This window comes from Mytilus trossulus, chromosome 10, assembly GCF_036588685.1.
Source record: "Mytilus trossulus isolate FHL-02 chromosome 10, PNRI_Mtr1.1.1.hap1, whole genome shotgun sequence".
Taxonomy (NCBI): domain Eukaryota; kingdom Metazoa; phylum Mollusca; class Bivalvia; order Mytilida; family Mytilidae; genus Mytilus; species Mytilus trossulus.
Window position 1 is genome coordinate 71,164,222 of NC_086382.1, and position 23,284 is coordinate 71,187,505.

Below are 23,284 nucleotides of genomic sequence, written 5' to 3' on the forward strand. Positions count from 1 at the left end.
AATAATTAAAATTGGACGTAAGGTTTAGTATTTTAAAAGTTTGATCAAATTCCTAAACTATCAAATTTAAAAACGATATTTAGAATTTTAATATTTTAAAAATTTGGTTAAAATTTCAAAATTTCAAAACTTTAACACAATTTAAAATTTTGATATTTTAAAAATTTGATCAAAATTCAAAAAATCTAAATTTTCAAAACTTCTTATGATAATTCCTGTGATCGATTTAACAACAAAGTATTTCAAAGTTGCCTACTGTTTTCCCTGCATTATTTGAGTTTAAATATTTATGCTAGTCTTGCATACAAATTAATTTATAAGCAATAAGCAGTATGCACCAATTTACAAACGAAAAATATTCAAAAGGAATCCGTAAACAACGCAATGCGTAGTTTATCCCAACCAGTTTCATCATCAATCCACTCTATGAATGTCAATTCTTTTAGAATGTTGTTAAACTCGTGTAGAATTGAGGAAACTCTTTCACTTCTTCCAATAACAACTATTTTTTGCAAATCATTCGTGTATTTCTCGTATTCAACTCTCTCAATTTCATACCTGCTCCATCCATAATCTTGATACATTTCTGAAATAATAAAAATAGCGTGTTTGCTTTCGGCAACCGCATTGGCTATTGCATCTGCTTTTGCAACTCCAACTGGGAAATCTCTGTGTTCTAAACAAACTTTCATATTCCAGGAACATTCCAATCGTTGAAGAAAAACATCCCTTACCCATTGAATCTTATCGTCTGCGCATGCCAAATAAATGTCATATGTGAACTTTGATTCCAATCTTTTTTCTACTACTTTCTTGAAATTTCGATACACCAAATAAATTATTTTCCATCGAAAGTTAAAGATAATTGCAAACGGAATGGTAAAAACAACAAAGGAGATTAAAAGTCCAATTCCTAAACGTAACCAATTTCTGCTATAACAGCTATCAAAATGGTCATGAAATCGCCTATAGACTACTAAAGTATTGGACTCTGTTCCATTTGATAAAGTACAATTGTATTGCCTGTTTATCTGATCAAAACTAACTTCTGTTTTGAACAACCACTCAATAAAATCGGCTGTATCGCATGTGCATTTTAAACTATTAGCTTTTATCAGCAGATGAATTTTTCCATTTTCTCTTTTCGCATCTAGCCACGTCCTCAGTGCGTGATCAATTGTCTGAATTCGATTATATCTGATATCCAATCTATTTAAGTGCGCTAAACTCATCACTGCCTTTGGAATTCCGGGTAACAAATTGTTTGCCATATTCAGGTTTTTAAGTCTTGTGTTGACTAAGAAAGAATCGTCATCAAGATAAAACACATTGTTGTATGATATATCCAATTTTTCAACAGTCGGAAAAAGGTTAAATATATTACCATTTTGTCGAATGGTTTCGTCGATCATAGAATCTTTCAATATTGCAGTTTCGATATTTTGGAATATTGGAACTGATGATTTGTGGATAAACGACATAGCGCTGACACCAGTGAAGTCCAAATATTTTATGTCAAACGGAGTATCAGAATATATTTCTGGAAAATATGACACTTTCAAGTATGAAATATCTATGTATCTTAAACTTGGTGAGTCTAAAAAGAAATTTAGTCCATACTGCATATATGATGTCATATAATGCGATAAACGGAGAAAGGTAAGGTTTACAGGCAACGAAATCGTAATGTTAGTTCCTTCAGTCAATTTAGAATACAGTAGGTTTGCATTTGAACTTTGCAATGTCCTAGCATCTGTTGGTTGGACTTCACAGCCGTTGCTATATATTTCGTTTCTGAATGAATCATTTTGAAGAGCTTCAATATTGCAGTACTTCACATCGTTAAAATTGATGGCATTATAAGATAGGTCAATGAATTTCAAGTTAGTTATCTTCTTTCCGAAAACTATAAGCTCCACTAAACTATGTCCATATGCTAAAGAAAACCGGTTACCGGAAAACACAAGATACTCTAAGCAGTGGGGATATTTAAACGCAAGTAAAGAATTTTGTTGATATCCCACAATATCACTTTCTGCTAAGACTAACGTATGAACACAGATTTCTATCAAATATTTCACCATATCACGGGTAATAAATGTAGGCTTCTCTGCGGAACCCTTGATACGCTGATAAGTTATAGAAGTCATTTCTCTACCAGTAAACGGAAATAAAATTGTCAATGCATCTTCTAGTTTGGTGTTGACTTCAATCATATTTAACTGCATAAGTGTGGGGAAAAGATTTAAGAAACCAGATTCTACAACGGGTATAAACGTGCTACACCCGCAAATGTGTAGCGCTGTAATAGTTCTTGGTAAATTGATCAAGGTATCATTTGACATTTTTTGTAAATAACATTTTTCGAATTTTAGTGTATGAAGGTTAAGCAACAGTTCAAATCCGCTTGAGGTGAAAACGGGGTTTTGGGCAAGATCCATATATAAATGATTTAATTCAAGCAAATCACCAAAAAAGGGATAGTCTATAGTTGGTTTTCTGATCATTTTGTGCAGATTGTATCTTATGTCTAAATAATTTAGAGATGATAAAGGTTTAAATACACTTTTAAAAATTATGGATGATATATTAAATTGATTACTTCTCATTGAAAGCCACCTAAGTTTGGTTAGACCATAAAACGCTTCTGTTTCAATAATCCCCAAATTAATATTATCAATCTTTAATATCTCCAAAATTCTAAATCGTTCAAATGCCTTGCTTCCGAGGAATGATATATTGTTATAACTGAGATCAAGCTCTGATATGTTCAGTGGCAAATAATTTGGTACATCATGTAATCCCATCCTTGTGCAGTCGGCCACAACTTTCTCCTTTGTCTCTTTTATACGACATGTTTTTGACGATACCATATAACAACACAATATGATCAAATATAATATCAGTATATCAGAATTCCTCATGACATATGCAGTTTTTCTATTGTGTGTAATAGTATTGTTTGAAACGTAGTAAATGATAGCAGCTTATCCAAGATCTGTCAAAATAAGAACAATATAATACAATTGAATATCAAGAACTGGCTTTGATATGTTTTATGATTTTGAAGGTTGCTTCTTAATTCCTAAACAAAGCAACTAATAAAACGCGTGGCTTACGTGACATAAAATCATAGTTATGAAGACGTACGAAGTCCTCATGATTGGTAAACAATCCAATTAAAATAGATAGCAGAATACATGTAACAATCAATACATAAATAAAGCCAAAGCAATTGTTCTGGTGCATTACCCTGACACTGTTCCGTTGATCCCCACTGCCATGTTGTAAATCAAATTATTTTTCCCAATTGTTTATCTGGTAACCAAAAGAATGATGTCAACATTACAAGCGAAAGAGGTATTCGTAATACGGAATTAATCAATAGTTGATAGCGAATATATCATGTGAACATAGTGATAATTTTGCCTTAAGTTTTCATAATATTAAAAGAAGCATAAACTTGTTATTTATTTTAGCGAGAAATTCTAGTTTAAACCTGAAGATTTCTCTTACTAAATAAGTATGTCAAATATATTTTAATTACAATAGAAATAGAAACTGGGAATAGAAATTATAATTGGGTATTGCTGCAGAAGACATCAACCCGCCCAAAGAGCAGATAACAGCATAAGGCAACAGTGGATCGTCAACACAGCGAGATATATATCAACCCTCAACCATATACATCTACCTCATGCAGAATGAATAAACACACAGTAAAACTAAGTTTAAAAGAAGTCAGAGTCCGATATCAGAATTTATACCAAATGAAACAAATCAAAACAACAATGATACATAAATTAACAGAGGTCTACAAACAGTTACTGACATGCCAGCTCCAGACCTCAATTAAGCTGATTGAAAGAAATGTTTGTTTCCTGAGAATAAAAATAACATCAGTATTAATTCGGACCCTGTGATTTATAAGATCCTACATCGAATTTTTCAACGTTTTTGGAATACATTTTGTAATGAAAGCCATTTTCCATTTGAGTCATACGTGTTTAATACTACAGTGGTAGTAATACAGTTCATAGGTTAATCTGACATCCGTGAATTATATTTCAGTGTCAAACTGAGAAACGATGTAATGGAAACGATTAAATTTTAACAGGTACTTCTTATTATGATTATAGAAGATACTAATAATATTGTGTTAAGAGAGCACGAGTTTCTGTCTGAATCAAACATTTTTCATAAAATATGTGCTAAGCAATAGATGTAGACTTACTGATCGATTTAAAATGTTTACGTACTTTAAAAAGTGTAACTTACATTAATAAAAAGAAATAATAACTTACTTTTTTTTAATGTTGATCCATTACAGAACATACTTTTAGTCCTATTATACGCCTGTTTGACATATATGTATTATATCTATGATGTTTACGTTTATCAATTATATAACAAAATATTACGAAACTGTAACCAACTGTATTACAGAAGGGAAGTTAAGCTTGCTTTACATCCAGCTTTAACCATCTTCATACCTACACAAATTGAGAAATATTACTTTTTGTTTTCAAGTCTGGTATTGTTTTTGTTGTTGATAAAGTTGAGTGGTTAAATTGTTTCAGGTTTGAAGTAGATCTATTGTTTAGATATACCTTAGAGTTTGTATTTTTTTTTTCGGTAACATATATTTTTGTTTTTAAAAAAAGTCTGTTTTTTTTCTAAATAATCTTATGAGTCAATCGGTTTCAATTACAAAGACATATTCACTGCCTTTGTCAAAAATTTCAGTAATTATCTTTATGATAATGACTAACTTATCAGCATACTACAGCCGTGTTAAAAATGTTACAATAGAATACAAAAGCATACAACGAACTGATGTATCAGACATTGGGGACACACGTACTACCTACATGTTCAATGTTTAAACAATGAACACGTTAAGTACAAAATTGTAAGCATAGCTTTTAATTATTTTAGTCCAAATATGAATCATATGTTTACACAATAATATAAAAGTAAACGTCTCACAAATTTCGATTTTTTTTTAATTGCTATTGCACAATTGGAAATTATTAACATGCATGTTGTGATTATATGATTTTTGTGGACTTTTCAAACGAAAGACACGAATACAAAAATTTACCAGAGCACAATAACACGATGACGGAATGAGCAACGTCAAATGGATATTATAAAAAAAAACTAAACAGTAAAAGTTATTATTTACAAAACAAGTAAAAGAATACAATAAGACGTTATAAAGATAATGAACAACTATCTTTGGTGATTTTCGTTATTGGAATAAAGTAGGCAGAACTTCTGAAGGAGAAATTTTACTTTCAACTGCAATGTTATTTGCCGGCGGAATTAAACTATCTAAACCGGCTATATATCTATGCACCTGTCCTGAGGCAGGAGCATGTTGTTCAGTAGTTGTCGTTTGTTCGTATAGTTCAAAGATATTTCTCCGTTTGTATACAGATTATGTCGTTGGTTTTCCGTTTTACAGGTTTTACACTATAGTCGCCGTCAGCAGAATTTCGTAGCGGTTATGGGTAAAAATAGTTTATACTATCAATCGCGTTCACTCGTGGTAAAGTTTTAAACATTCCATTCATAAATCGTAAAATGAAAATCCACTACTGACTACCTTTTAAGTGATTACACTGAAGTTATCCTGACCTTCACATTGTCCAAGACAATTTTGAACGCTGGAACCAGCCATTGTTTTTACCGTAAGTGTTTCCATGGAGTTCAAGTTCAGAAACTTTGCATAAAGCCCGGGAAACTTTATCAAATCAATGAGAAGAATATTACTCCGACAGTGACATGTAAACAAAGGATCCTCATAGAAACAAAGATGGTAGAATTACAATGAAATACATTCTGAAAAATGTGAAGGATGGAGTTGTGGACAATTTAAACTTATCCTTCAATTTTCTGTGAAACAGATTATTTATAATGGTAAACCAACTGGTGATGGCGTCCGTTAATTTACGAAGGATGAATTGAATTCACTACTTGAAATGCTTGGTTGATTACATTCAACATGAGCATTAACCTTCTATCGAGGAAAGCATTATAGAACATTCTGGATGTTGTATCAACTCGGTGGTATGTATTCCATTGGCAGGCACTGCTGGAATGTTGCTACTTATAAATGCCAAAACTTCAATTGCGCAGCTGTAATCTTTTTTTTTTGTTGTCGTACAGTTTTGTTTTTATCAACTTATATTGTCATTCTCTAGATGAACGTTATATAAGGAATCAGACTTAAATATATTCGTTGTATTCGTTAACACAAATTCAAAGGGACAGACGTGTTTTACATACATTTGTAGTCACCAAACTCAATCAATTGGCTACTAGAAAGAGTTAAAGTATAATTTCTTTATCAAAATATAGATCACTTTAAAAAGAACAGCTGTTATCTCAAACATACAATACGATAGGGAGTTACCAGTTGTTAGGTTTTTGTGGGGGGAGGGGATGTAAATAAATATTTACCTTTATAGGTAAATCAACATTGTTAGTTTCATTTGCTTTATTAACCTAGTTCATGCAATCCAATTGTTGATACCACCAAAAGATTATGTCATATAATTATTATAATAAGATTTAACTTCATGAATTAACATGTTTTTTAGAATGTGTGAATCAGCAACGAAATAAACATGTCTATAAATATGAAATTGAAGTCACGAATTGTTTATTTCAACAACATTATTATCTATTACATATAATTGATTTTAACCGATTATATCTTTTTTTAAGTTTTTCATGCAAATTCAAGGTCGTATGATTTGATGGTCATTACTGAATATCACCAATAGTTTAAAAGATATAATAGCTCAAAGTTATAAAGTATTTTTACAAACTGTCAACAGATCTGAACATTTCCCCTACTCAAGACTTCTATTAATATATGATCGAACCTATTTTTTAAGGTCACATTCGATAATTATCAGAAATCTCCTCGGTGTATAAAACTTACGGTTTCTGAGTTCAAATGGCAACAGATATCGGTTAATTTTCAAAAGCATACCACTAATAAGGATTCTTTTGAATGTGATATGTGATATGATAAGGGGCACTAGCTACGAGATATATAAAAAAATTAAAACATGATTCTGTTTTGTTTAATCAAAAATGAAAGTGTAATAGTGAAATAATCATCCGCCTTTTGCAGCCAATACGGTCAAAATATGTTTCGAAACATCGATGATGAATTATATACTTGCAGGTGAATAATTCAAGCTCATTGGATCTGTATTCATGTGAACTTCAACCCTTAGCAAATGATGGATCGCATGAATTGTGCGTATTCTGTTATAAAAAAGGAAAAGAATGTCAACATTGATAAAGTGAAACAAAGGTACATCATTTGATTGACTTACTCGATGCACAAAAACTCATATCTATTCAAGTAAAAACGTTTATTCAAATATATGTTCAGCCTATAGTATGAAATTAAAAATCCCTACAAACATCCACGAGATCTCTATCTATTTATATATATGTTTATGTTTTATTACTTATATGACCATCGACAGTATTTGGAGATCAACTCGAAAGTTAATGTTAATTATATTGTGTCTAGACTAAAAAACACACGAAACGATGAGACATATTATCGTCCACATCTATTGTGTATTGTTTGTTTGTGACTTTCTATAATTTGAATGAATGTTTAAATATTATGGTAAAAATCAAATATAAGAATTTGAGTCATTTCGGGGACTATGAATTTGACAACTAGTGCCCCTTTTATGTCACAACGTACCTTTATAAAGTCCCAAATAAAAACCTCTTTTCTGTTTGGTGTGCCTATATAAAAAAAAAAAGATGAGGTATGATTGCCAATGAGACAACTATCCACAAAAGACCAAAATGACACAAACATTAACAACTATAGGTAACCGTACGGTTATTGTGTTTCCATAAACGGGGATTTGAGGTTTCGTATTGATAACTTCATAGTGAATTTGTAAGACTCTCAGTTCACGAACTCTGATACCTGAAAATAACATTATCAATTTCGTTCGTCCGGAGAGCTTTTCTTCATCAATAATTAATCATCTTTAATACCTGAAGGACTATATGGCCAAAAGTTCCCTAACAAAAAAAAACAAATTTATCTGAGGTCAACTTCGGTATTTAGAACCTAAGTTTCTCCCTAAATTTTTGATATATTAACGTATACCTTTTGAACAGTTTCTTAAAAATGAATTCACTACCGGATCCGGAGCACTGATAACTGAGTTGGATGATACGAACAAGTACTACCAAAGTGTATCCAAAAAGAGAAAAGAGGCAGAAATTGAATAGAATATTAAGAAACTGTGATGTCAATCGAAAATGCATTTTCAATTCTGTTCAAAGCACAACCCAAACCTTGAATCATATAAATGACCTATATGCATTGCCTTTATGTAAATGTCTAAAATAAATATTGCCTTTAAAATTGTTATCAGCCTAATAATTTCCGTTATAAATCGTTTTATTCTAATAAATATATAAAGTGATGTAATTCTCTATGATTTGGATATAACTGGTTCTAGATTTTATTGATATTTACTAATATAAAAAGACAATTGCGTTTGGCAACAATGCATTTGACATTTACCGTCCAAAAGTTATATATTCCACATTAGTGGAAAACTTGTTTTATAATATTTTATGGTAAGTTAATACAATTTTGTAAATCTTTTGTTCAAAAACTCAATGCTAACTTTATGGCTATTGACAATTCTTTAGTGTGTTCTTAAAACGTTTGCTTTGCATGCACATTCATGGCCATCACTAAGAACAAAAAAAACCTACAACTCTCATTCAGTAAACGATCATATTTATTCAAGACTTTCAAAGATTTTTTATCTAATCTAATATTCTAATTGACAAAATAACGTAAGATATAGGTGTTATCTCTTTTACGACTCGACAATTTAGCAAATAAATGTTCCTAAATTCAGAAGTATTTTTCCAAAAGTCCTTCTATCATTAAGTATTACACGAACTATTAGTGAAAATTGACACGTCCATTTATTGATATGCTCTGACTTTTCTTTATTTTTTTACTAATAACCCGTAACCAAAGTTTCAATTGTTTTTAATGTTCTTGTTTCTGCTATTATAATTATTTTCATATTAGCTACCTTGTTTTGAAAATGAACACTGCTACATGTTGAACAAATTCAAAATATCTTTATACTACATTCACTAAATAAAGATCGAGGAATTTCACCACCATTGTGTCCAATCATTCCTTTCAAAAAATTATCTAGAAATTAATAAAATGAGAAAAAGTTTATCGCATTGACCTTGGGATTATATCCAGGATGTTTACCAATTAAATTAGCCAAAAAGAAGAGAAAAGAACAAAAATTCCGATTTCAGAGGGAAATTCTAAACGACAGTTCCATTTCAAATTATCAAATCAAACGCTCATTGATAACAATTGTCATATTCCTGACTGGTAAAAGCATCATATGGCAACATGTAGGGTAATTTGCTTTATCATGACGGCAGCCATAATAAGAGGATTATATTATTCCCTGAAATAAAAATGCCTATATGCAAATACCAATGTCGAAGGAACAATTTGTTCGCATATAGGTGAATTGTACATTGTTTTGAGGCTTCTGTCCGTATATAAATTGACATTGTCTTATCTGAAATCTTTCGGCCTTTTAAAGTTAAAAAATCGGAAGCCTTCCCATAGTATATTTGCTATACAAGATCATATGATATGACGGAAAATCGTAAAATAGAAAGCTTCAAAACAGATATACATATGCCATAATATGCAAGAAGATGTTGTTCATCATGATTTGTTCGCCTATAGGGAAACACCTTGTAGGTTGTATTTTAAAGTTAAATAACTTTTAACTTACCCACTTTCTTAAGTTTTCGGCCAAATTATTTTAAAAAATATGATGCTTCCAACATTCCCATTTCGTAAAAAGTCAAATTTTAAGCATTTTCCCCTAGAATTTCTCTACATTTTTGTAAATTTCCGCCATAGGAAGTTTTCAAAGATACATTAGTTTTAGATACATGAAAAAATAGGACTGGATTATCCGCAAATATAAAATAAATTGTAATTTCAATCTTAAGCTCAGGAAAGTAATTTGATCAAAAGGGACAAAGTTACATGGTGCAAATCATTTGAATTCGCCTTTTCAGAAACTAGAGGACTATGGGTAATCTCATTGTTCGTATACCAAAATGAAAATAACGTTATGTCATTGGTTGAATTTCAATTGTTTAGAACGTTTTTTACCAATCACAATGTTGTGGTGTACGCTTCTTCATATATTACCCATAATGCATTAGATTCTGAAACGGCGAATTAAGTACCTTTGATTTTGCCATATGTTTTCTTATGTCGAAAATGGTGTTGAACCTGGTTTTACAGCTAGCTGAACCTCTCAAAAAGGCGTAAATAGACACCTTACGATATGGAAATAGATAAAACTGAACATATACAATTCCTTTTGAATTTTGTTTTAGCTAAAGAATGATCCTCGTGTATGTTAAAGTGGTCTTAGCAATATTGTGTTTAACAGTTGTCCCAGTAGTAACAGATGCACACGGAACAAGGTCCATGAAAGGTAACAAATGTGATATGGTCATTGTACAATTGATATCCATGTGATTAAGACAGACTGCAGATATCGATATTAACATTGTTACCAAATTGACATGAGGTAAGCAGAGTACAGAGAAAATTCTAGTTTCTTTAGTCGCTTTTTTAACTTATAATTCAACAATATTGTACTAGAATATTATTGGAAAATTAAAATATATAAAATCCGTCATGTTCATACACGGGTTCTTTCAAGTTTTAGTATATGCGAATGTGTTAATGTTCCCTCTAATCTATCTGTTTATAAACTTGTAGGTATGAGACGTTATTAACCATCGATGTTTTACCACTCAGCTCAATATATAAGTATTATACTAAATGAAAAATCTTGTCTTGTTTAAATGAAATGAATGCTTTTTTTTAGTGGTTTTTACATTTAACTACAGATTGCACCCTATGGTTAGCAGACGACATTTTTACTTCCTGTTATCTATGTTTGCCGTGTTCTGATGGTTCGGGTATTCAAGGTTACATTTGCCGTACATCATTTTGTGACGGAAAGGAAGATTGCAACAATGGTGAAGATGAAGAAGGATCCTTATGTCAAAGTAGGTACACAAGAAATAACTTTCCCAATGTTAGAACACAAATACCATATCTTGAGGTTGAAACTTTGTACTTTTACATCATGTCATTGTGTTATTATTCTATGATAATAAATTTTTTGCTAAATGTGCTAAGTCTGTATGCCTTTTTATGTTTCTTTGATACATATGACGTGGCTCTGTACTAATACATCCCGTTATTGTGCTATTGTAAAACATTTTTGTATTCTTGTCTTTCATGTTTGTCAATTTACTTTGTCTATAAGCTATGTTATGTTTCTTTGATTTTGTCAATTGATTAGGGATTTACGTATTTTCTTGATTTTACTTGTTTTTTTTACTTTCCCCTTTTGTGAATTTACCTTGGAGTTTAGTACTGTTTTCTAAATAAAGTTATATCAAATATAAAAAAAGGAACAATGTTGTATAAAAGAAACAACAACAATGATAAAATAAAATAATGTATTTTAATAGCGGAACCTTGTGCAAATACTCAATGGCGATGTAGCGATGACAAGCAATGTATCCATTCATTTGCACGGTGTGATGGAAGAACAGATTGTTTAGACGGGTCGGATGAGGATCATAATGCATGTAGAGGTAAACGAATTTCGTTAAAACAGATAATCGACGCATTTAGATTTAAAAAAGTATTTCACACAATCCATTGTAAGATCTCTTTGTCATTTGACAAATCTATGAATTTAGATAAAATAATATCTGAAATACAATGCGTTCACATTGGCTAGAGGTATTGTTAGCTTTATGCTGTTGTCTGCTCTATGTTCGGGTTGTTGTCGCTTTGACACATTCCCCATTTCCTTTCTTAATCTTATTTCATTAAAAGTAAAATTTGATGATTTAGAACCATCAATAAAAACTATTAATGAAGTAATGAATACAAATTGTACTCACACATATTATTTGTTTTGTTTTTTAATTGTGCCTGTAAAGACTGCTCAAATACATAAATATAACAAAAGGTAAAGAATATAAAAACCAACATTTCTCTTGAGTATGCAATGGGTAGATATTTGAATAGCACCCGTAAAATTAGTGTTTTCTTTTTCATGTTGTGTATATAAAATAGAAGATGTTGTGTATATAAAATAGAAGATGTCGTATGATTGCCAATGAAACAACTCTCCCCAAGAGACCAAAATAACACAGAAATTAACAACTATATGTCACCATACGGTATTTAACAATAAGCAAGGCCTTAACCGCTTAGTCAGCTATAAATGGCCCAGAAATGATAATTTGAAACAATTAAACGAGAAAACTAACGGCCAAATCTATGTACAAAAAATTAACGAAAAACATATATGCAACATATAAAAAAAACGACAACCACTGAATTACAGGATCCTGACTTGGAACATGCACATACATCGACAATGTTAAACATATAAGCGGGATCCTAACCCTCCTCCTTACCTGGGCCATTGGTGTAACAGTACAACATAGTAAAGACTGTTTACGTTGGACGAAATATTTACTTTTTCATAAACCCTGCAACATGAAAAAACATGGATGGGTGCGTTTTGAATTCATTTGGTATTTGTACAGTATAGTTTGTCTTAAAACAATTACAATTTTGCATCACAAATCTTTTGTATTCCAGAATAAAGCTTTATATCAAAGATTCTTTTTTAATAGTATCATTCTTATAAGATAACGTTTATCTCTGATATCTCTAAAACAAATCGAATACGAAGGTAAAGAGTAATACAAAAGGGCGAAATATCAAATACGTTGAGGCAATATATGCATTAGAGTATATAAGACTTAGTGTCCCGCAAATTGAAAACACTATGCAGCAAAATTACCACACTATTTGGATTTTTCAAAAAACGCAATATGGTGGGCTGTTGATACCTTGAGGAACAAATCAACAATCAACGTTGACATTTACCTAATGATTATAAAAGTCATCAAAGATACTTGTCTTATTATTTTTAAGCTAGACGTATTTTTTAGTATCAGCAATGACACAATCTCTCCAAATTACAGAACAAGTTATAGACAAGGCATTTGGTATTGTTATAGTGTAGAATACAACATGTGTCGGGTAAAACGATGCAGAACAGGCGTAACATTCCAACATTAAGTATTAAAAATGTTAGTACATAAAGTGAAGGATGCTAAAAGAAGAAGTTAAAACCCTTACAATTTCGTATTCTGCCAATGAACTGAATGTACCTGAAAAACATTTAAAATATGTGACGTTATATTTAAAAACACTCGAACTTCTACTCACTTTAAGTTTAAAACACGACAGAAATATATCTTTTAATTTCCCTTTTATATTTTTAAATTGTTTACACAAGTTTATGAGACAAGATCTTTTAGCTTTGAACTTTTATTGAAAGGACATATGTCGATATAAGAAAAGATGATGGTTAAAGATTTTTGTAGTCTTTTTTCATAATTTGTTGTTTGTATTTAAAAGCACAACAATGCTCGGCAGGAGAATTGAAATGTGCCAACAAACTGGTTTGCTTCAATGAGAATGGACGTTGTGACGGTTACCGTGATTGCTACGACAATTCAGACGAGGCGAAATGTACAGGTATTGAAAACAATATTTTTGAACAGGTATTAATGGTACCATAGTTCATCTTCTTTTGTTCTTATGCCAACTGATTTTCAATTGGTTCTTATATATTTGTGAAATGAAATACGACAGTGCCTTACGATATCTTAAAGAAAAGAACAGAAACAGGAAGCTATAAACCCTCCCCGTCCCCCTTTTTTTAAATTGAGGAGCCTTAACTGATAAGCGTTCCAATTATATCTATCTGGTTGATCAACATAGCAACCATTTTGTTTGATTCACTTTTAAATATTCTAACATTTTTGCCTTTGACTTTAAAATAAAACATACAATAGATAGATATAAGAAGATGTGGTTTGAGTGTCAATGTGCAAATGAAACAACTCTCCATCCAAGTAACAGACACAGAAAAGTCTACCTCATATATCAAAAATAAATGACAATGTTAAATGAAATAAACATCACGTATAAATACATCCGAAGCTATTTTCTGACTTAAACTTCAGAGAGCCAAACAAAAACGGTTGAAGAGCTGTATGCTTGTTACCCTTGTAAGACTTGTATGATTTTTATTTTAGTTTCCTTTATATAGTTTGGAGTTGAGTATGACGTCTATTATGACTGAACTAGAACACACTTTTGTTTCGGGGCCAGCTGAAAAAAACCTCGTGTCGCGGTATTTTCTCGATGTATTGAATCCCTATGCTGACCTTCGGCTGTTTAACTATAAGACGTGTCACGTTACTTATCTTTCCCAAATTCATGTATTTGGTTTTGATATTATATTTGTTATTCTCATTAGTTTTTGTCTAATGCTTAGTCCGTTTCTGTGTGTGTTACATTTTAATGTTGTGTCGCTGTTCTCCTCTTATAATTAATGCGTTTCCCTCAGTTTAAGTTTGTTACCCCGATTTTGTGTTTTGTCCATGGATTTATGAGTTTTGAACAGCGGTATACTACTGTTGCCTTTATTTCTCCTCTTAGGTCGGGTTGTTGTCTCTTTGACAAATTCTTCTCAATTTTAGATGTACATAGTTATCAAAAGTACCAGGATTATAATTTTATACGCCAGACGCGCGTTTCGTCTACATAAGACTCATCAGTGACGCTCATATCAAAATAGTTAAAAAAGCCAAATAACTACAAAGTTGAAGAGCATTGAGGACCTAAAATTCCAAAAAGTTGTGCCAAATACGGCTAAGGTAATCTACTCCTGGGGTAAGAAAATCCTTAGTTTTTCGAAAAATTCAAAGTTTTTTAAACAGAAAATTTATAAAAATGACCATATAATTGATATTCATGTCAACACCGAAGTGCTGACTACTGGGCTGGTGATACCCTCGGGGACGAAACGTCCACCAGCAGTGGCATCGACCCAGTGGTGTAAATAGTTATCAAAAGTACCAGGATTATAATTTTATACGCCAGACGCGCGTTTCGTCTACATAAGACTCATCAGTGACGCTCATATCAAAATAGTTAAAAAAAGCCAAATAAATACAAAGTTGAAGAGCATTGAGGACCTAAAATTCCAAAAAGTTGTGCCAAATACGGCTAAGGTAATCTACTCCTGGGGTAAGAAAATCCTTAGTTTTTCGAAAAATTCAAAGTTTTTTAAACAGAAAATTTATAAAAATGACCATATAATTGATATTCATGTCAACACCGAAGTGCTGACTACTGGGCTGGTGATACCCTCGGGGACGAAACGTCCACCAGCAGTGGCATCGACCCAGTGGTGTAAATAGTTATCAAAAGTACCAGGATTATAATTTTATACGCCAGACGCGCGTTTCGTCTACATAAGACTCATCAGTGACGCTCATATCAAAATAGTTAAAAAAAGCCAAATAAATACAAAGTTGAAGAGCATTGAGGACCTAAAATTCCAAAAAGTTGTGCCAAATACGGCTAAGGTAATCTACTCCTGGGGTAAGAAAATCCTTAGTTTTTCGAAAAATTCAAAGTTTTTTAAACAGAAAATTTATAAAAATGACCATATAATTGATATTCATGTCAACACCGAAGTGCTGAGTACATAATATACTAGTTCACAAAAGAAACGATACATTTCATTTGCAATGTATGCGCATATGATAATAAAAATCTAATCCTGTCGGAAAGTAACAAAATCCCGTGTAAAAGATCTTAGGGTGCAAATTATTTTTGCGGAAAGTTGGGTAAGAGATCGACACACAATTTTGAAAGTACTAAATGAATTTTTAAATTTGTTTAAAAATATTCAATATGCTAATCAAGTCTTGTTCATATTGTAACTAATGGGTTGAAATGTTGTTTTTTTCAAAATTTTGATAAAAAAAAAAGTCCTTTTTAAAATCTCAAAAATGCAAAAAAAAGAAGGATATTTTCGTCTCAAAACAATGCTTTAGATATGGAAACAACACACTGTAAATTTTAAACCTTTCGGATTAGGTTTTAGATTTTTATCGTTTTTTTTTTAATTTCACTTTACACAAAGTGTCTATGGTAAATCAATGGATAATGTGTTCATTTGAACGATTTCTTGTGGGGCCGAACTTTGTTTTACAAATAAACAAAGAAACTATGATTTTTTTTTAAAGAATTGATGGCAAATATTGTCTTAACCTTTCAATGAGAGGTTGGCATCATTTAAATTGTTGTTTTTTGTAAATTTTGTCAAAAAAAAAAATTTCGCCAATTAATTATTACCTTCAATATTGGTTCTATCAACGGAAAACTTCATCTTGAAATTTGAATAAAAAGTCGTGTATCGTTTTTTTTGGGGTTTTTTTTTGTTGACTAATAAAGTTTTCAATGGTACCAGGATTATAATTTAGTATGCCAGACGCGCGTTTCGTCTGCATAAAGACTCATCAGTGACGCTCAAATCAAAATATTCATAAAGCCAAACAATTACAAAGTTGAAGAAAATTGAGGACCCAAAATTCCAAAAAGGTGTGCCAAATACGGCTAAGGACATATATGCCTGGGATAAGAAAATTCTTAGTTTTTCTAAAAAAATCAATGTTTTGTAAACAGAAAATTAAAAAAAAATATAAATCATTACAAAGAAGAGTTAACAGCTTTTGATATTGAATTATATAGAATTTCAGTGTCCTGACAATAAGTGGAAGTGTGACGACAGACAACAGTGCATCATTAGGAAAAGTGTGTGTGATGGTCACAACGATTGTCATGATGGTTCAGACGAAACCTTGGAAACATGTCTAGGTAAATACAAAAATATCATTTGTTTATTGGATTTCCTCTTTCAATTATTTTCAAAAAGTTACACCTAACTATCTTCTCCCAAAACCAATGTTCAAAACATTATGTTATTTAACCACGCAAAAACGGAAGTTCCCATATTTAGAGAAGAACATTATACTTGTACTCAGGGTGGGGGGGTTATGATACTATAGAGGGAATATGCAGATTTGTTCAATGTTACGTTCAATGGTGTCGACCAATCTATTGGTTTTGCTATCAATATGTAAATACAGTGGAACAATACGGTGCCAGGCACTAACTATATAAATGTTTTATCTAAAAAAAGAAATTATCCAATAATTGATATGTTTCAATATCATTGAGCAAAATATGTACAACTGCTCTTTATGTTCTTTTATGTGCTGTCTCTGGATATCTTTCTTGAAATGCATATAAACAGATGCGAATTTTTACAGTTAAAATCTTTTCGTAGGTTAGGATCCATCTTGTTTTGTAAGCATGGTTAGTGAAATTATGTACCTAATAAGCATTCTTAATTGTTCAATACAGTACAACATTTCAAAGCTTCTAGACGTCCGTAATTTTCCTAAAAGACACCATCCATTATTTCCGCTTTAATGTAATATTATATTTCAGAGACTTCAAAATCCACGTATGTCTTCTAAGAGTTTTTCAAATGACCATACATGAAAATTCAGGCCTGCCTACAAAGGACGTGGGAAGCCGTACAGTTATTGAAAATGTTAACTTTTTAACGTTTCCTAAAAATGTATAAGAGTTTCGTTTCCCCTCTTACTAAACATGTACAATCGCAATATCTTCTTCCCTTCTTCCTTTTATCTCAGTATATACAAAATCTTGAAATAAATAATCTACCGAACAGTAACTACTCATAGTTATAAAATCATCACAAAAGTATACTCTAATGTAGTATTAACATGTTAACCTTTGAATGTCTACTGACGGAATTATAAAATCTTTTTTTTTGGCATATTTTGTTTATATTAAAGACTACCTGTGTTCAAAAGGAGATTGGAAGTGTGCAAACGGACTGCAATGTATCCATGAAGAAAGATTATGTGATGGTTATAGCGACTGTCAGGACAAATCAGACGAATCGATACAAGTTTGCAAAGGTAAAATATATAAATAATAATAAAACGAACATATTTGTTGGATTTAATAGAAAACGCGTGGGCTCCAACTGATAGCGTCTAGGTTTGATTATTAACCCCAGTAAACTTGTACATAACTAACCATGTCTCTTTCAGTTGGAGCCCACGTGTTTTCTATAAAGTCCAACAAATATTTTAATAATCAAACCTCGCTCAAAAAGATCTAAATCAATAATGGTAAACTAACATATCGATAGGCTACATCATATAAGACTAAGCAAACCTTTGGGATATAAAAACGTCGTAGAAAAAAGATGATTGAATCAAATCAACACAACAAAATGTTTCTTTTTAAACAACAATTAACGTTTTACATTTTAAAAAGCATGTGATAATTTAATGAGATACTATATACTAGATGGTTTCATATGTTTTAGCAACTGATGCAATCAACATGAATATAAATGTACTAAAACAAACAGTTATATCATCAGTTTTTCGTTTGTGTGTGTGCTTGTTTTGTTATTTCTTATAAATTAATATTATGATTGCTTCTTTTGTTATCTTTATCAATAATAATATATAAATCAGGTTTGCAAAGTGGGTTTCCTTTTATCAGATTACACCTGTTCGTCAGGGAAATGGAAATGTAAAGACAATGAAAAGTGCATATATGATGAACTGGTTTGTGATGGTAATTACGACTGTACAGACAAGTCAGAGGAGAATGAGGCTGTTTGCAGAGGTATTTTTATGCCCCTTTTATGGACATTACGTTTTCAAGTCTTTGCGTTCGTTCGTTCATCCGTCTGTTCGACTGTTCGTTCGTTTGTTCATCTCTCCCTTCACATGATCCTTATGACATGAGTTTTCTAATTTTAATGCCAAATTAGAGATTTTATCCTTTTATCACGGTCCAGTGAACATAGAAAAAGATGGTGCGGGGGTATCCCTGTACTTAGGACACATTTTTGTTCGTTATATTTCTTGATGCGAATCTTAAGTGTTTTTTCGCATTTTTTCTTTTTCGATTTTAGAAACATTTATAAACTCTTAACGTTTAAGAATGAGTTCTGTTGGTTTTGAAATATCTTAATATGCCGTGTTTATATTCTTTCTCTTTTTGATCAACCAAAACTACTTTTTTATTAAACATGTTAAATAGTGTATCATACTCAGCGATACCAGGATTATAATTTAATACGTCAGACGCGCGTTTCCTCTACATAGGAATCAGCAGTGACGCTCAGATCAAAACATTTTAAAAAAGCCAAACAAGTACAAAGTTTAAGAGCATTGATGACCAAAAATTCCAAAAGGTTGTGCTTATTACGGCTTAAGCAATCTAATCCTGGGTAAGGAGATCCTTAGTTTTTCCAAAAATTCAAAATTTGTAAATAGGAAATTTATAAAAATAACCATATAATTGATATTCATGTCAACGCTGAAGTGTTGACTACTGGCCTCGGTACCCAATAAGTTAAGTTGACAATTGAACAAAATGCGGCGAAATGTTCATTATCTGTATTCAATTTATCTAAACACCATAACATTGACATTATTACACATGTTCAAGTAATAACATTTCCTACAAGATAGTTAATTCGAAATAATTCGTTGATTATCCTTTTTACTAGTAACTATAATGAGTGACTCATGAATTCTGATTTGATAGTTTTTTTATACAATCTATGTGAATGCTTAAATAAATGATAATTATTATTTTTTTAGATTACCAGTGTCTCGGAGACAAGACTAAATGTGCCGACGGATTACAATGTGTTTCACAGACTGATGCATGTATGTGTATGTTGCCCGGATGCAAAGATGGCAGTGGATGTGCAGGCTTATCATGTGAGTAAACAAACTTTATAACAATCTTAAATAGACGCTACAAAGAGATCGAAATCGATTGTTTTACTTTAAAATATAGATAGGCTAGACATTTATAGGTGAATACACGTTTGGGGGAAAAGTGCGAGGATTTAACATAGTTAAAACAAATTAACACAGCGCATTGTTTATTTATAAACAGCAATTAACATTATACAAAGCATGCGATGATAAGATTTAGTTGCTTTAGTTTCTAGATTATTTCATCTCATGCACTTCAGTACTGAATCTTATGATTTTTTGACCGGACAAATATTTTATTTTCTGCGTATACGAAATTTTGAAAAAAAAGTATTTTAGAATTTTTAGTATCGAGTGTGAGCATGGGAACACAATTTAGTTAATCAGTAATATAAAAGGTGTACATATTGCTTATATAGAAAACAGTTCTCTTTTTAACAGCTCTGTGTGCATATCCAGATTGCTATATACAGCTGTACAGAAATAGACCTGGTTCATCGTTGCTCGGTCCTGCTGGTCCTCCAGGATCTCAAGCGTGTCCTTGACTTCAGACTTAAACAACATATTCACAGAATAACTTGGCATAAATACATAGAGCTGTATATATCTTAATTATTGATTGCTATACAATTTTATAAAATATCATTGATTTAAAGCAAATAATTGCAAACTGTGTATATTCAATATCAGATAAGGTCGGATGTTTGTCGCAACTTCCCTATTCCTTAAGCTTTGAAGACGAAACGTGCGTAAATACAAAATGTAATCCTGGTATCTTTGATGAGTTAATCTCCTAGTATGTGTATCATGTTATAAAAGGTAAAATGACAAATATCTACCCATCTTCAAGAAATATTAAAACGGAAAGTCCTCAATTAGATGGCAAAATTAAAAGCTGGAAACACATCAAACGTTTGAAATCAACTGTCATATTCCCTACATGGAACCTGCATTATCTTGTGTATGAAATGGTGGATTTAACCTGGTTAACATGAACTGGCACAACTCTTACATATCGCAAATTACTATTTTTATTGTTGTGCCAGTTTATATCGCAAATTACTGGGTTTTTTTTATTTTGTCATATCTATGCTGTTTTTCCGTCGTGTTTGGAAATTTTCATATTGTACCAGCGTTTTGATCTTCGCTTTAACTGTTCGTTATGTATAAATTTCGAGATTGTGATAGTTTCATAATTGGAACATATTGACATGATTCATTTCACCTCGTGATCATACTGATGGGGGATATCTGGTATTCGAAATATCTAACATTTGTTCATCACCAATTCAGTTTTATCCTGTATATCTATTATATAGTCATTTCTTTTTAATTTACTGTTTGAAAAAGTATATAAATTTTTCTAGATAATCAGGATGTACTTATCCCAGGTAGAAACCACTAGCCGTATTGGGCACAACTTTGTGGAACTGTTTGTTGTTAGTGCTATTCAACTTTGTACTTGGTTTGGCTTTTGAACTATTCTCATCAGAGCGTCACTGGTTGTGTGGACGAAACGCACGTCTGGAGTATTAAATTTTAAACCTAGTACTTTTTGTTAGCTATTATTCGTGTGTTTCTCTGTCCTATATGTTCTCCCATTTGTTTGTATTGTAGTCTTCTCGTGTAATGTTGGCATCTTAATGTTAAATTTAACATTGCAATATAAGCGGGAGGTTTGGCATTGCACAACACCAGGTTCAATCCACCATTATTGTCTTGCAACACGATTTTGCCACGCTTCTCTTGCGATAATGACACGCTTTTACTTCGACCATTCCACGATTAACTACGTTCATATCGCGATCTAACTACGCTCTCACCGTTAACGTCAACATCATGTTCAATATAGATACTGTTCCATTCCTAATAATTTTCATTATATTCAATATTCAATAATTTCAATAATCATAGAGCGCAAGTTCCATATCAGGAAAGTCGCCTCCCAAAACAGCCATATAATAATAATAATAATAATTAAAAACCAATTGTTCAGAGAACAATTGAAGGTCTTTCCATCAAAACAATGTATTTTGATATGAAAAGTTGTGAAACTAAGTTTAAAATGTCATTTCAATCGTCAAATGATAGCTCCTAGTAAACTGATTCCAAAAATATATTGTTTCCATACATTTTTTTTAAATAAGGGTGATAATTTGTTACTTCCGGTTTGAAAAATGTTACTTCCGATTATATTTGAATATTTACTTGACACTAATTCCAAAAATATCTGGTTCTATATACTTTTATATTAATAAAGTACAAAAAAATAGCTACTTCCGGTTTACAAAAGGTAACTTCCGGTTGTTTTTGTTCAAGGTTAAATGGTTTGATACCTTTTTCTAAAAGTTGTATATCTTTATCATGTATACATATAGAATAAAAGCAAAGGTCAAAATCTAGAACGTCAAATTAAGCTATGACCTTGAGATCAATTTCAAGGTCATAAACCAAGGACCTCAAATCAAAAGACCATAGGTCTTAATTATATTTAGTTAATGAGTTATATCACCAAACGCGTATTTTTACATACAAGAGGGGAGAAAACTCCCTTTAACATTCAACGTAGGCTTGCAATCAAAATTTACATCTTACGACATGTCGCAACTAACAATTTAGTAAAAATAATTTGTTGATATCTTTTACAGTCTTTGGATATAAGTGAAAATAAACCAAATTCAAATATCAGAATATGACCTTGACCTTTGACCTTGACCTAATTTTCATTTTTTGGGACCAAGGACCTCAAATCAAAAGATCCTAGGTCTCTATCACTTATGATTTATAAGATAGAAATTCATATCACTTATATCAGATGCATAAGGGGAAATAACTCTCATATGGAGTGGTCATATCGCTTCGGTCAAAATAGGACAAATCATGCCAAGGATATAACGAGCAATTTTGTAAAATAAATTTGTCATAATCTTTTACGGTTGCGAAGGAGATGCGCTAACAAGGAAAACAGTGTTTGGGGAGATAACTCCTAGAAAGAAAAGTATTCGTTTACGCAGGGTAAATTTCAAAAGCGCATAAACTGTTCGATATCATATACAAAATATCTAAGCAACATATTGCGAAACAAATGTTTATCGCAAGAACAAAATTAGGCGGAAGAAAAAAAATAATCAGAAGAAAAACAATAGGTCTTTCCACAGAAAAGTGGAAAGACCTAATAATCAGAAGAAAAACAATAGGTCTTTCCACAGAAAAGTGGAAAGACCTAATAATAATTTTCATTAATACGTAGAATTTTGAGAACAACACATGCATGCTTTCAAAATCTACTAGAACTTATTAACGAGGTGTTACGGGTAAATGTAGAGTCAGGGAGCTTTGATACAAATCCTGACCTATAAGAGATGTCGGATCAACGAATCCAACCTGAATC

The 23,284-nt window shown here is 31.6% G+C and overlaps 1 protein-coding gene across 1 annotated transcript; it reads left to right on the forward strand.

Moving 5' to 3' along the window:
• The first annotated feature begins 10,470 nt into the window (after nt 1-10,470).
• On the forward strand, nt 10,471-20,493 carry LOC134686597 (very low-density lipoprotein receptor-like). Its single transcript, XM_063546270.1, has 9 exons — nt 10,471-10,574; nt 10,996-11,157; nt 11,629-11,754; nt 13,607-13,726; nt 16,799-16,924; nt 17,935-18,060; nt 18,659-18,784; nt 19,771-19,893; nt 20,335-20,493. The coding sequence occupies exons 1-9, from the start codon at nt 10,481-10,483 to the stop codon at nt 20,436-20,438; spliced, it is 1,107 nt and encodes a 368-aa protein (XP_063402340.1). The 5' UTR covers nt 10,471-10,480; the 3' UTR covers nt 20,439-20,493.
• The last annotated feature ends 2,791 nt before the right edge of the window (nt 20,494-23,284 follow it).